Source organism: Oncorhynchus mykiss, chromosome Y (genome assembly GCF_013265735.2).
Source record: "Oncorhynchus mykiss isolate Arlee chromosome Y, USDA_OmykA_1.1, whole genome shotgun sequence".
In the NCBI taxonomy this organism is placed as follows: Eukaryota; Metazoa; Chordata; class Actinopteri; order Salmoniformes; family Salmonidae; genus Oncorhynchus; species Oncorhynchus mykiss.
In genome coordinates this window covers 847,577-862,429 of record NC_048593.1, presented here as the reverse complement: position 1 = coordinate 862,429, position 14,853 = coordinate 847,577, and the positions used below count along the sequence as shown (strand labels likewise).

At 46.4% G+C, this 14,853-nt stretch overlaps 1 protein-coding gene across 4 annotated transcripts in view; it reads left to right on the top strand.

Annotated features, from left to right (window-relative positions):
* Nucleotides 1-14,853, top strand: part of LOC110509502 (rap guanine nucleotide exchange factor 1) — a 94,239-nt gene that overhangs the window by 75,557 nt on the left and 3,829 nt on the right. For 2 of the 4 annotated variants that reach the window (XM_021590399.2, XM_021590401.2), the window contains 12 exons: nucleotides 549-716; nucleotides 4,639-4,830; nucleotides 5,181-5,264; nucleotides 7,012-7,097; nucleotides 7,403-7,505; nucleotides 8,843-8,918; nucleotides 9,294-9,378; nucleotides 9,528-9,620; nucleotides 9,884-9,998; nucleotides 10,095-10,165; nucleotides 11,399-11,483; nucleotides 11,607-11,701. In XM_021590399.2, the coding sequence (XP_021446074.2) occupies nucleotides 549-716; nucleotides 4,639-4,830; nucleotides 5,181-5,264; nucleotides 7,012-7,097; nucleotides 7,403-7,505; nucleotides 8,843-8,918; nucleotides 9,294-9,378; nucleotides 9,528-9,620; nucleotides 9,884-9,998; nucleotides 10,095-10,165; nucleotides 11,399-11,483; nucleotides 11,607-11,701 (1,253 nt within the window). The remainder of the gene's footprint in view (nucleotides 1-548; nucleotides 717-4,638; nucleotides 4,831-5,180; nucleotides 5,265-7,011; nucleotides 7,098-7,402; nucleotides 7,506-8,842; nucleotides 8,919-9,293; nucleotides 9,379-9,527; nucleotides 9,621-9,883; nucleotides 9,999-10,094; nucleotides 10,166-11,398; nucleotides 11,484-11,606; nucleotides 11,702-14,853) is intronic. The other 2 variants (XM_021590400.2, XM_021590402.2) reach the window with 2 other exon arrangements.

Here is a 14,853-nt window from a genome sequence, read left to right as displayed (position 1 = left end):
TGTAGTTTGACCTGGTTTCTTTGAAGCAACACAGTTCAGAGAGCAAGACGTCTGGTCAGGTTTAAGATGGTCAGATCCAAACACTGTTTGAGCGATGGGCTAAACAGGTCTCGACTCTTTTGTGTTATTCCAACCCCTAGAGATGACGCTTAGCAATGACCTTTTCTGACCCTGTGGCTGGCTTCATGTTCAGTGTCCGCAACAAGGAGTCTTCTGTGTGTTTCTTCTTCTGTGGTTTCTGCACGTCTCCATTCACAAGACTTAATTTTGTACTAATGCTATCAACTTAACTCTCTTTAACTCTGTCTTTTATAGCTCTGACGAAGGCTGTGAGAGCAGTGTGGGGGTTCCTTCTTCTTTCTCATCGCTCTGATTCTGAAACAGGATTTGATCTTACACTGCTTTCTCTTCTTAGTGTGATAAAGTTCTGTCTTTATTTTTTCTGTGTCTTCTACCTTTCTCTCATCTTCTCTTTAATTCTTATTTTTCTCCCTCTATTCTCACTGCCCCTCCCCTCTCCTTTTTTTCATTCGTTCTCTCTTCCTCAGGCCTCCCACTCTTCCTCCCCCTCTTCTTCCTCATCCTCCTCTCTGCCGTGCCACCTCCACCCTTCATTGGTGGCGGCAGCAGAGGAGGTGGGCTCTGGCCTGGGGCTCAGCCTATCGGTCTCTAGCTCCTCCTACCTTAGTGGACACTCCTCGCTGACCACGCCCATGGTGAGTCTACCTGATTGGCCCCCTGTGGCCCAAAGGCTGGGCCTCCCGTGTGCTGTGTGTTCTGGTTCCGTTTGGTGCTGTGATCTTGTGTGTTGTGTGGAACTGCCTGTATGATTTCCCTGGATCCACGTGGTGTGGTTCTGATTGTCCTGAATGGCACATGGTCCCTGTGTTTTGTTGTTCGTCTCTGGCATGGTTCCGACATTGATGACGATAGGGGTGTGCTATCGTCACACTGACGTGTGCATTTAATGCCGTGTGTTGTAATACTTCAGTTTAGCATCATAAGATGCAAAGTAATGCATTTCTGATGTTTTTATTTTTCCTGAAAACAACCGGCACAAAAGTGGTTATGTGGAACAAGTGGAGTCAAAAGAGGAGTCGCAAATGACAATCTTACAAAAGCAGGGACCTCTATAGCAGATAGAAACCTGGTGATGAATGGGGTTGTGGTGGGTAGCTGAGCTCATGACTGAGTTAACACTTGACACGGTTTTCCATTTCATAACCTCAAACCTCTATTCGATAGGAGGCGGATGATGTTGGTTTTAAGGGTGTGGCCTGACCCCGTGTGACCCCTGGGTGTGAGGGGCACACTGAGGAGGGGGGGGGGGGGGGGGAGTGGTGTGTATCTTCCTGTGGAATCTAGAGGAATGCAATGCCATTTGGACCTGGCCTGATATAAAACAGATTCCTCCTCCTGTCCTACTCTTCTTTCTCTTCTTCGTCCTCTCTCGTTCTTCTACCACCTCCTACTCTACCCCTTTCTCCTTCCTGCTGACCTCTACCCTCTTCTGCCCCTTAAATCAAATCCAACATTATTTCTAGTTTAATTTCAACATCACAGCATCTCCCTCCTCCTTTCTCTGATACACATATCTTGCCTCCCCCCACCCTGTGTGTTTGCCAGTGGAATGTTCACATTCCTCAAGTCCTCGGGGCATGATTTTTTGAGGCGATGTCATGGAGATGGGAGTCATTTAAAGGAATTGATTTATTGCCAACAATGTAATTTCAGTGGAAAATTGTTATTCTACACTCTGTCTCTGTCTCTCTGTCTGTCTCTCTGTCTGTCTCTCTGTCTGTCTCTCTGTCTGTCTCGCTGTCTGTCTCGCTGTCTGTCTCGCTGTCTGTCTCTCTGTCTGTCTCTCTGTCTGTCTCTCTGTCTGTCTATGTGTCTGTCTCTGTGTCTGCCTGTGTCTGCCTGTGTCTGCCTGTGTCTGTGTCTGCCTGTGTCTGTGTCTGCCTGTCTCTGTGTCTGCCTGTCTCTGTGTCTGCCTGTCTGTGTCTGTCTCTGTCTGTGTCTGTCTGTCTCTGTGTCTGCCTGTCTCTGTGTCTGCCTGTCTCTGTGTCTGCCTGTCTCTGTGTCTGCCTGTCTCTGTGTCTGCCTGTCTCTGTGTCTGCCTGTCTCTGTGTCTGCCTGTCTCTGTGTCTGCCTGTCTCTGTGTCTGCCTGTCTCTGTGTCTGCCTGTCTCTGTGTCTGCCTGTCTCTGTGTCTGCCTGTCTCTGTGTCTGTGTCTGTATCTGTGTCTGTCGTTCTGTCTGTCACTGCCTGTCACTGTCTGTCTCTGCCTGTCTTTCTGTCTCTTTCTGTCTCTTTCTGTCTCTGCCTGTCTCTGCCTGTCTCTGCCTGTCTCTGCCTGTCTCTGCCTGTCTCTTTATGTGTCTCTGTCTCTCTTTTTCTCTCTGTCTCTTTCTCTCTGTCTCTCTGTCTGTCTGTGTATTTCTGTCTGTCTGTGTCTATTTCTGTCGGTCACTGTCGATCACTGTCGGTCACGGACTGTCACGGACTGTCACGGACTGTCACGGACTGTCACGGACTGTCACGGACTGTCACTGACGGTCACTGACGGTCACTGACGGTCACTGACGGTCACTGTCTCTTTCTGTCTGTCTCTGTCGGTCGCTGTCTGCCTGCCTGTCACTGTCTGTCTCTGCCTGTCTCTCTGTCCGTCTGTCTCTGTGTCTCTGTCTGTCTCTGTGTCTCTGTCTGTCTCTCTGTTTCTTTCTGTCTCTTTGTCTGTCTCTCTGTTTCTTTCTCTCTCTCTGTCTGTCTCTTTTTCTCTCTGTCTCTGTCTATTTCTGTCTGTCACTGTCGATCACTGTCTCTGTCAGTCTCTGCCTGTCTGTGTCGGTCTCTGTCGGTCTCTGCCTGTCTGTCACTGTCTCTCTGTCTCTGTCTGTTTCTCTGTCTCTGCCTGTCTGTCTGTGTCTCTGTCTGTCTCTGCCTGCCTGTCTGTCTCTGCCTGTCTGTCTCTACCTGTCTATCTCTGTCTGTCTGTGTCTTTATCTGTCTCTCGGTCTGTCTGTCTCTCGGTCTGTCTGTCTCTCGGTCTGTCTGTCTCTCGGTCTGTCTGTCTCTCGGTCGGTCTGTCTCTCGGTCGGTCTGTCTCTCGGTCGGTCGGTCTGTCTCTCGGTCGGTCGGTCTGTCTCTCGGTCGGTCTGTCTGTCTGTCTCTCGGTCGGTCTGTCTGTGTGTGTGTGTGTGTGTGTCTGTGTTTCGGTTGGTCGGTCGGTCTCTGTGTTTCGGTCGGTCGGTCTCTGTCTGTGTCTCGGTCGGTCTGTCTGTGTCTCGGTCGGTCTGTCTGTGTGTGTTTCGGTCTGTCTGTCTGTTTCGGTCTGTCTGTCTGTCTGTGTCTCTGTCTGTCTGTGTCTCTGTCTGTCTCTGTCTGTGTCTCTGTCTATTTGTCTGTCTCTGTGTGTCTCTGTATGTCTGTGTCACTGTATGTCTGTCTCTCTGTATGTCTGGCTGTCTCTCTGTCTGTGTCTCTCTGCTGTGTCTGTCTGTCTGTGTCTCGGTCGGTCTGTCTGTCTGTCTGTCTCGGTCGGTCTGTCTGTGTGTGTTTCGGTCTGTCTGTCTGTGTTTCGGTCTGTCTGTCTGCGTTTCGGTCTGTCTGTCTGCGTTTCGGTCTGTCTGTCTGCGTTTCGGTCTGTCTGTCTGCGTTTCGGTCTGTCTGTCTGTCTGCGTTTCGGTCTGTCTGTCTGTGTTTCGGTCTGTCGGTCTGTCTGTGTCTCGGTCGGTCTGTCTGTGTGTGTTTCGGTCTGTCTGTGTTTCGGTCTGTCTGTCTGTCTGTGTTTCGTTCTGTCTGTCTGTTTGTGTTTCGGTCTGTCTGTGTCTCGGTCTGTCTGTGTCTCGGTCTGTGTCTCTGTCTGTCTGTGTCTCTGTCTGTCTGTGTCTCTGTCTGTCTGTGTATCTGTCTGTCTGTGTATCTGTCTGTCTGTGTATCTGTCTGTCTGTGTCTCTGTCTGTCTGTGTCTCTGTATGTCTGTCTCTCTGTCTGTGTCTCTCTGTCTGTGTCTCTCTGCTGTGTCTGTCTGTGTGTGCGCGCAGACCTGTGTTGTCAAGTATATTTTATGGTTGTACGTTTGTGGAGAATAGTATGGAGAACATTTGTTGGATGGAAAGAAAATAAGCTGTCCTTAAGTTTTCAGTGGAAACATCATAGTTCGTTCTCCCTCCTAGGTGCTGTAGGTTTAGTGTGTGGGGGGGAGCATGCATGCCAGTGTGTGTGTGTGTGTGGTGTTTATCAGTGATCTATGTGCTGGCTGCTCTGTGTGCTGGTATGTATGCAGGAACATGACGGGGTTGATATGCACAACGTTTTACACACACACATTCTCAGACAAACACGAACACACACAATCTCAGACACACATTTGTGCATTGTAAATCTACCTTTATCTGGTGGTGTTTGTGGTGAAATAATTGCTTTAGGTGTGTTGTATGTTCAGGTGTGTTCTTGGCTATGTGAAAGGCATAGAAAGGTTGATATCATTCCATTTATTGTTATAGTATGTTGAATTACATTAGTCCAAGTTAGTAGGAGCTTAGGAGGTGCTGGAGACTTTCAACTTCACTTCCTTTTCAGCTTTGACCTGATCCTATCTGCTGTCTTTACCTTGTTCTTTTCTCCTTCTTCCTGGTTTCCCTTCCTACTCTCGACCAATCGCAGAGCTCGGACCAGGTCGCCTTGGCCAATGCCACCCTATTGGCTGGCAGCGGGGATGGGCCCGACTGTTCCCTGGCCGACCTATTGGGCTCTGTGGCCGTCTGTCTTCCTTCCTCTGAGACCACTTCTCTTCTCTCTGACTCTCTCCTCCACACCTCGACAGTGGTGAGCTTGCAGGCAGGCAGGCAGACAGACAGACAGACAGACAGACAAATATAACTCCCAGACCTTATATTTTGGCTATTTTATTACCCTATCTTGTGTGACTATTCTCCTATTCACTATCATGTGTAACAGACACAAATTTTACTGAAATACTGTACAGACTAAACACTAATCACCAGTGCCACCTGGTGGCCAATTATTGACAGTTACGTCCAGTAGAAACCATACAACACAATGTAGTTGAGTGGAAGTGCTTCTCCATGCCTCATCTTACCTCTGAGCTTGCTGTCCCCATAGAGATAAAATGTGTTCTATTTAATTCCATGGTCGTCCCTCTTCTCTTCACGTAGAGTGTGGACGAGGGTGGCGAGGGTGAGTATGTCAACCTGTACTCATCCAGCCAGGCCAACGGGGAGCTGCCACTCTGCCTCAGAGTAAGTAACACTCAACCTAGATCATAAACTCAGCAGTAAAAGAAACGGCCCTTTTTCAGGATCCTGTCTTTCAAAGGTAATTCGTAAAAATCCAAATACCTTCACAGATCTTCATTGTAAAGGGTTTAAACACTGTTTCCCATGCTTGTTCAATGAAACATAAACAATGAATGAACATGCAGCTGTGGAACAGTCGTTAAGACACTAACAGCTTACAGACGGTAGGCAATTAAGGTCACAGTTATGACAACCTAGGACACTAAAGAGGCCTTTCCACTGACTCTGAAAAACGCCAAAAGAATTGTGCCCAGGGTCCCCCGCTCATCTGCGTGAACGTGCCTTAGGCATGCTGCAAGGAGGCATGAGGTCTGCAGATGTGGCCAGGGCAATAAATTGCAATGTCCGTACTGTGAGATGCCTAAGATAGCGCTACAGGGTGACAGGACAGACAGCTGATCGTCCTCACAGTGGCAGACCTCGTGTAAAAACACCTGCACAGGATTGGTACATCCAAACATCACACCTGCGGGACAGCTACAGGATGGCAACAACAACTGCCCGAGTTACACCAGAAACACACAATCCCTCCGTCACTGCTCAGACTGTCCGCAATAGGCTGAGAGAGGCTGGACTGAGGGCTTGTAGGCATGTTGTAAGGCAGGTCCTCACCAGACATCACCGGCAACAATGTCGCCTATGGGCACAAACCCACCGTTGCTGGACCAGACAGGACTGGCAAAAAGTGCTCTTCACTGACGAGTCTGGGTTTTGTCTCACCAGGGGTGATGGTCGGATTCGCATTTATCGTCGAAGGAATGAGCGTTACACCAAGGCTTGTACTCTGGAGCGGGATCGATTTGGAGGTGGAGGGTCTGTCATGGTCTGGGGAGATGTGTCACAGTATCATCGGACTGAGCTTGTTGTCATTGCAGGCAATCTCAACACTGTGCGTTACAGGGAAGACATCCTCCTCCCTCATGTGGTACCCTTCCTGCAGGCTCATCCTGACATGACCCTCCAGCATGACAATGCCACCAGCCATACTGCTCGTTCTGTGCGTGATTTCCTGCAGGACATGAATGTCAGTGTTCTGCCATGGCCAGCGAAGAGCCCAGACCTCAATCCCATTGAGCACATCTGGGACCTGTTGGATCAGAAGGTGAGGGCTAGGGCCATTCCCCCCAGAAATGTCCGGGAACTTGCCAGTGCCTTGGTGGAAGAGTGGGGTAACATCTCACAGCAAGAACTAGCAAATCTGGTGCAGTCCATGAGGAGGAGATGCACTGCAGTACTTAATGCAGCTGGTGGCCACACCAGATACTGACTGTTACTTTTGACCCCCCCTTTGTTCAGGGACACATTATTGCATTTCTGTTAGTCACATGTCTGTGGAACTTGTTCAGTTTATGTCTCAGTTGTTGAATCTTAGGTTCATACAAATATTTACACATGTTAAGTTTGCTGAAAATAAACACAGTTGATAGCGAGAGGACGTTTCCTTTTTTGCTGAGTTTATGTCCTCACCACAGATCTAGGATCAAATCATTCTACCCACAATCCTAACAGTAACCATTAGGGGGAAGATCAAAGATCTGATCCTGTATCAGTGGTTAATATCCTCTACCTGTTCCATTCTACCTGTGCCAACAGTTACTTTATGAAGACTGCATTTGTGTACATGATGTGTTGGTGTTCCATGTGTCCTGCTCCTCATCCTACCTTGACAGAGCTTACTCTTCCCCAACAGGAGCCCAACTCTGCTGACGACGTCCTTGAACACCCCTCTCCACAGATGCCCTCTTCCAATAGCAAGGAGGCTCTGGACAAGGACAGGTAAGGGATTGAGTGGCCACTAGGGTTACATTGCATAAACACTCTCCCCGTTCAGCCGTTACGGCATTACTTGATCCGGTAATCCTAGAAGATTAAAGGCCAATTGAATTAAATGGATACTGATTAATGACCAATTATATATGTAAGCATAGAGAGAATTGCGGTATTAGAAGAGACAAAGTCCATATATCAATTTGAATGGAACATTTTTCATGGGTGACTATTCTATTATAGGTAGTCATTCTATTTCTATGTATATAAATCCAGGTACACTGATCTAATGGCGCGTCTGTCTGTCTGTCTAGGAGGCAGAAGTCAACAGACTCTGCGCCTTGTGACGAGGAAGTGGATGAGCTCTCTCTCATTGACCACAAAGAGATCATGTCCAGGATTACACTAAAACAAGAGGTAACGTATCCCTCATTCACTACGGCACTAACAGTATTCCCACCACTGTCTATTGGCTAAGTATTGTATAGAGAAAATTATGTGGTTGTCTTTGGCTACTGTGCTTTCTTTCAATGGGATTCTATTCATAATAACAATATAATATAGTCCATTTAGCGGACACTTTTATTCAAAACTAGTTCGTCATCCGTTTTAAGCCTTTTAAAAATGCGTGGTCCCAGGTATTCATGATACATAATGTTAGTGAGACGCTGAAACCAAAGACTACAAATAAGAAAACTCAGTCCACTACTGACCTCTAGAAGAAATTCTCAGGAACTGCAGGGCACGTTTCTCCATTAAAATGTATTTTCCTTTTTTCTGTTTGGTGCAGTCTGACAGGCAGGAGAGTCTGTGTGTGTGTGATTTGTGTGAAATGGTGGTCCCCACTCTGCAAGGTCAGATGTAGCAAGAGGGAAGGAGAGAGAAAAGGGAGGAAAGGTTGGGAGGGAGGGAGGAAAGGTTGAGAGGGAGGGAGGAAAGGTTGAGAGGGAGGGAGGAAAGGTTGAGAGGGAGGGAGGAAAGGTTGAGAGGGAGGGAGGAAAGGTTGGGAGGGAGGGAGGGAGGAAAGGTTGGGAGGGAGGGAGGGAGGAAAGGTTGGGAGGGAGGGAGGGAGGAAAGGTTGGGAGGGAGGGAGGGAGGAAAGGTTGGGAGGGAGGGAGGGAGGAAAGGTTGGGAGGGAGGGAGGGAGGAAAGGTTGGGAGGGAGGGAGGGAGGGAGGAAAGGTTGGGAGGGAGGGAGGGAGGGAGGAAAGGGTGGGAGGGAGGGAGGAAAGGGTGGGAGGGAGGGAGGAAAGGGTGGGAGGGAGGGAGGAAAGGGTAGGAGGGAGGGAGGAAAGGTTGGGAGGGAGGGAGGGAGGGAGGAAAGGGTGGGAGGGAGGGAGGAAAGGGAGGGAGAAAAGGAGGGAGGGAGGAAAGGGGATAAGAGAAGGGAGGTCTGATTAAACAACAAAGGACAGCTGTAGCGGTAAACAAGGGTATTTTTGTTGGGGATCTGTCAGCTTGTGTGATCAGCCTGTGTCCTGCGTATGCCAGCCCTCTCTCTCTCTCTCTCCCCCTCTCTCACTCGTCAGTGGAGCTGGTGCAGGGCTGGAAGGGAGGGAGGGTGAGCATGGACAGAGAGGAGAGAGCTGCATTTTGGGCTAGACTGCATTTTTGCCCTAATCCTGATCAATTCTCTACCTAACCCTCTCTCTCTCTCTACCCCACCCCCCCTCTCTATCCCTCTATGCCCCCCGTGCTCTTTTTCTCCATCTATTCATCTCTCCCTCCATCTGTCTTTCTCATTCTCTCTCTCAGAATGATGATGGTCCTGACGTGCGTGCTGGATCAGGGGATATTCTGTTAGTCCACGCCACAGAGACGGAACGCAAAGGTAGGTCGCGTTTATCACCGTTTGACAGCAGCCCCCATTAGAATGTGTGGTTCTGGGTCAGTGGCACAGACTATGTATGTGTGTTTTCATACTGGACGGGATCCGATTACACTTTCTGTCTGTTAAATTGTATGTCAGTATATTGTGATGTCAGTATATTCTCCCTTTTCACTCTGACATGTGAACAGTTCTAGAATAGATATATCTCGCGATAGATAGAACATTCCTGTTTTCCAGATCGTTCTGTCAGAATGGAGATGACCTATTACCTATCTATTCATGCCCCCTCTCCATGCTTTCTAAAGTTCATAGGATCCATCATTAGTTCTGGACCTCAGACTTAAAGGGGTGGTGTTCTCCTCTGCTCCCCGACAGATCTGGTGTTGTACTGTGAAGCCTTCCTGACCACATACAGGACATTCATTAGCCCAGAGGACCTCATTAAGAAGCTGCACTACAGATATCCTTTTGAAACTCACCGGACGTGTTGGTCGCCACCAGTGTCTCGATGGCTAGATACTGTGTGTGTTGGAAAGACAGTGGAAAATGTGTGCATTTACTATGAGGAGAAAGAGTTGAGAATACGTATTCTCCTTCACCACCAAGCACATATACCAGGTTCTGTCACAGTCCAGACATATTTAAGAAGCGGGTCAGCAAGAACACCTTCTTTGTGCTGGTTCGAGTGGTGGATGAGCTGTGGTGAGTATGGATGACCCACTCTCTCCATAGAGCCACACAAATGGCTTTTTACTCCAACAAGGGTCTCCAACAGTTTTTCTGGCCTGTAGCTGTAGATTGAAGACATTTTGAATGATTTATTTATTGTCAAGTTGGTCTTACAGGATTAGTTGACACATTATTAAACGCATATATATTACAGTGATTGATGGTGATGGCCAGATGTGGAGGCGATGACTCACTTGTCCCCTGCTCTTTTCCTCCCTCTCGTTCTTCCCTCCCAGTCTGGTGGAGTTGACGGAGGACATCCTGAAGCAGCTGATGGACCTGGTGTTCAGGCTGGTGTGTAACGGCGAGCTGAGCCTGGCCCGCGTGCTCCGCAAGAACATCCTGGACAAGGTCTGTTTTCTGTTTCACATTACTTTGGACATGAAAGGCACCGTACTATCTACTGCAGGTCAAATACAATGTCATTCTAAACATATTGTTGTCCAGGTGGAGCAGAAGAAGCTGCTACGCTGCACCAACTCTCTCAAGCCGTTGGCCGCCCGGGGCGTGTCCGCCAGGTAGGGGTCAACACGGGGTCAAGGGTCAGTAGAGTATGGGAGGGGGCTAGAGCAACCTCTTCTTGCATTTGCTTGTGCTATTGATTTGTTTGCTTTCTCTATCATGAAGCATTTGTGTGGGTGGGTGGGTTGGTTATGCTATCCACAAGGACAGGAAATCAAGGAACATTCTCCCTCGTGGGGGACATTTCCCACGTCTCATGGAGGACGAGAGCTATACTACATGACTAAAAATATGTGTGGACACCTGCTTGTCGAACATCTCTTTGCAAAATCATGGGCATTAATATGGAGTTGGTCCCCCCTTTGCTGCTATAACAGCCTCCACTCTTCTGGGAAGGCTTTCCACTACATGTTGGAACATTGCTGCAGGGACTTGCTTCCATTCAGCCACAAGAGCATTAGTGAGGTCGTGTCCTGATGTTGGGCTATTAGGCCTGGCGTTCTAATTTATCCCAAAGGTGTTCGTAATGTTCTGTGCTTCCAATTATTTGCCACAAAATTGGAAGCACAGAATCGTCTAGAATGTCATTGTACGGGGTATTGTTAAGATATCCCTTCCCTGGAACTAAGGAGCCTTAGCTTTGCACCACTCCGGTCGACACTTGGCATTGTACATTGTGATCTTAGGCTTGTGTGCGTCTACCCAGTCATGGAAACCCATTTTGTGAAGCTCCCTACATACAGTTATTGTGCTGATGTTCCTTCCAGAGGCAGTTTGGAACTCGGTAGTGAGTGTTGCAATCGAGGAAAGACCATTTTTACGCGCTTCAGCACCCGGCAGTCCTGTTTTGTGAGCTTGTGTGGCCTACCACTTGAAGGCTGAGCCGTTGTTGCTCCTAGACGTTTCCACTTCTCAATAACAGCATTTACAGTTGAGCAGGGCAGAAATTTGACGAACTGACTTGTTTGAAAGGTGGCATCCTCTGACGGTGCCACGTTGAAAGTCATTGAGCTCTTCAGTAAGGCCATTCTGCTGCCAATGTTTGTCTATGGAGATTGCATGGTGGTGTGCTCAATTTTATACACCTGTCAGCAACGGGTGTGGCTGAAATAGCCGAATTCACTAATTTGAAGGGTTGTCCATGTTTTTTTGTATTTTATTGTCTATTCTAAGCTTAGTGTTTAGGGTTAGAATTAGGGTAAGGGGTTAGGGAAAATAGGATTTTGAATGGAAATTGATTTTAGGTCCCCACGAGAATAGAAGGACATAACTTGTGTGTGTTTCTCCAGGCCCGGAACGCTGCATGACTTCCGCAGCCATGAGATTGCCGATCAGCTCACACTACTGGATGCAGAACTGTTCTACAAAATTGAGGTACCAGAGAGCCCCTAACTATCTCTGCTTTTCTTCACCTTCGCTGCAGAGAAATTGACATTCTGCTCCAGTGACGGATTTAACTCAATCTCTCCTCTCTCCTTATTTTTTCTATTTTGATAGATTCCTGAGGTGTTGCTTTGGGCCAAGGAGCAGAATGAGGAGAAGAGTCCGAATCTGACTCAGTTCACAGAGCACTTTAACAACATGAGCTATTGGTGAGAGCTGGACCTGAGCCTATACATACAGCCTGTCTATGCATTACCATATAAATCACCTAGCTTTGTAATGACCATTCAACATCTCACAATGGCACATTTTCACTTTCTCACACACACACCATCTCGCTTTCAGTTCAATTCAAAGGGCTTTATTCGCATGGGAAACATACAGTACCAGTCAAAGGTTTGAACACGCCTACTCTTCTAGGGTTTTTCTTTATTTTTAGTATTTTCTACATTGTAGAATAATAGTGAAGACATCAACACAATGAAATAACACACAGAATCATGTAGTAACCAAAAAAGTGTTAAACAAATCAAAATACATTTTAGATTCTTCAAAGTAGCCACCTTTTGCCTTGATGACAGCTTTGCACACGCTTGGCATTCTCTCAACCAGCTTTATGAGGTAGTCACCTGGAATGCACATTTCAATTAACAGTTAATTTATGGAATTTATTTACTTCTTAATGCGTTTGAGACAATCAGTTGTGTTGTGACATGGTAGGGGTTGAATACAAAAGATAGCCCTATTTGGTAAAAGACCAAGTCCATATTATGGCAGGAACAGCTCAAATAAGCAAAGAGAAACGACAGTCCATCATTACTTTAAGACATGAAGGTCAGTCAATCCGGAAAATGTAAAAAAAACGTTAAAAGTTTATTCTAGTGCATTTGCAAAAACCACCAAGCACTATGATGAAACTAGCTCTCATGAGGACCGCCACAAGGAAAGGAAGACCCAGAGGTACCCCTGCTGCAGAGGATAAGTGCATTAGTTAAGTGCACCTTAGATTGCAGCCCAAATAAATGCTTCACAGTGTTTAAGTAACAGACACATCTCAACATCAACTGTTCAGAGGAGACTGTGGGAATCAGGCCTTCATTGTTGAATTACTGCAAAGAAGCCACTACTAAAGGACACCAATAATAAGAAGAGACTTGCTTGGGCCAAGAAACAAAAGCAATGGAAATTAGACCGGTGGAAATCTGTCCTTTGGTCTGACGAGTCCAAATTTGAGATTTTTGGTTCCAACCGCTGTGTCTTTGTGAGACGCAGAGTAGGTGAACAGATGATGTGTGTGGTTCCCACCGTGAAGCATGGAGGTGGTGGTGTGGGGGTGCTTTGCTGGTGACACTGTCTGTGATTTGTTTAGAATTCAAGGCACACTTAACCAGCATGGCTACCAGAGCATTCTGCAGCGATACGCCATCCCATCTGGTTTGCGCTTAGTGGGACTTTTATTCATTTTCCACAGGACAATGACCCAACACACCTCCAGGCTGTGTAAGGGCTATTTTACCAAGGAGAGGGATGGAGTGTTGCATCAGATGACCTGGCCTCCAAAATCGCCCGACCTCAACCCAATTGAGATGGTTTGGGATGAGTTGCAGATATATGGGAACTCCTTCATGATTCCATATGTGTTATTGCATAGTTTTGATGTCTTCACTATTATTCTACAATGTAGAAAATATATTTTTTTTAAAAATGAGAATAAAGAAAAATTACGTGTGTCCAAACTTTTGACCTGTACTGTATGTTTGCCAAAGCAAGTGAAATAGATAATAAACATAACTGAAATAAACATTAAAAAATTAACAGTAAACATTACACTCACAAAAGTTTCAAAGGATTAGAGGCATTTCAAATGTCATATGTCTATATGCAGTGTTGTAATGATGTGCAAATAGTTAAAGTACAAAAGGGAAAATAAATAAACAGAAATATAGGTATTTACAATGGTGTTTGTTCTTCACTGGTTGCCCTTTTCTTGTGGCAACAGGTCACAAATCTTGCTGCTGTGATGGCACACTGTGGAATTTCACCCAACAGATGGGAGTTTTATCAAAATGTGATTTGTTTTCAAATTCTTTGGGGGTCTGTTTAATCTGAGGGAAATATATGTCTCTAATATGGTCATACATTTGGCAGGAGGTTAGGAAGTGCAACTCAGTTTCCACCTCATTTTGTGGGCAGTGTGCACATAATCTGTATTCTCTTGATAGCCAGGTCTGCCTATGGTGGCCTTTCTCAAAAGCAAGGCTATGCTCACTGAGTCTTTACATAGTCAAAGCTTTCATTAATTTTGGGTCAGTCACAGTGGTCAGGTATTCTGCCACTGTGTACTCTCTGTTAAGGGCCAAATAGCATTCCAGTTATCTCTGTTTTTTGGTCAATTCTTTCCAATGTGTCAAGTAATTATCTTTTTGTTTTTGCATGATTTGGTTGGGTCTAATTGTGTTGCTGTTGCTGCTCTGTGGGGTCTGTTTTGTGTTTGTGATCAGAGCCCCAGGACCAGCTTGCTAAGGGGACTCTTCTCCAGGTTAATTTCTCTGTAGGTGATGGCTTTGTTATGGAAGGTTTGGGAATCGCTTCCTTTTAGGTGGTTGTAGAATTTAACAGTTCTGTTCTGGATTTGGATAATTAGCGGGTATCGGCCTAATTCTGCTCTGCATTATTTGGTGTTTTGCGTTGTACACAATGTTTTTGCAGAATTTTGTATGCAGAGTCTCAATTTGGTGTTTGTCCCATTTTGTGAATTCTTGGTTGGTGAGCGGACCCTAGACCTCACAACCATTACCCTCTAGCGTCGAGCAATCACGTATCCAGGAGCGTAATCATAGCCTCAAACTCATTACCATAACGCAACATTTCCTATTCATGAAAATCGCAAATGAAATGAAATAAATATATTCAAACACAAGCTTAGCCTTCTGTTAACAACACATTTGTGTAAGAGTATTGATATCCTAGCATAGCATTAAGCCTAGCATTCAGCAGGCAACATTTTCACAAAAACCAGAGGTGTTTTTCACATATCTATTCGATAATCTATCAGTGGTGGCAGTTGCCTTCTCATCAGAAGAAAACGAAAAATACTGCAGCTGGAGATTACGCAATAATTGCGACGGAGGACACCAAGCGACCACCTGGTAGATGTAGTCTCTTATGGTCAATCTTCCAATGATATGCCTACAAATACGTCACAATGCTGCAGACACCTTGGGGAAAACGTGGAAAAGGTAAGCTGACTCCTAGCTCCTTCACAGCCATATAAGGAGTCATTGCCATGAGGCGGTTTCAAAAAATGCGTCACTTCCTGATTGTATTTTTATCTGGGTTTTTTTCTGTAACATCAGTTCTG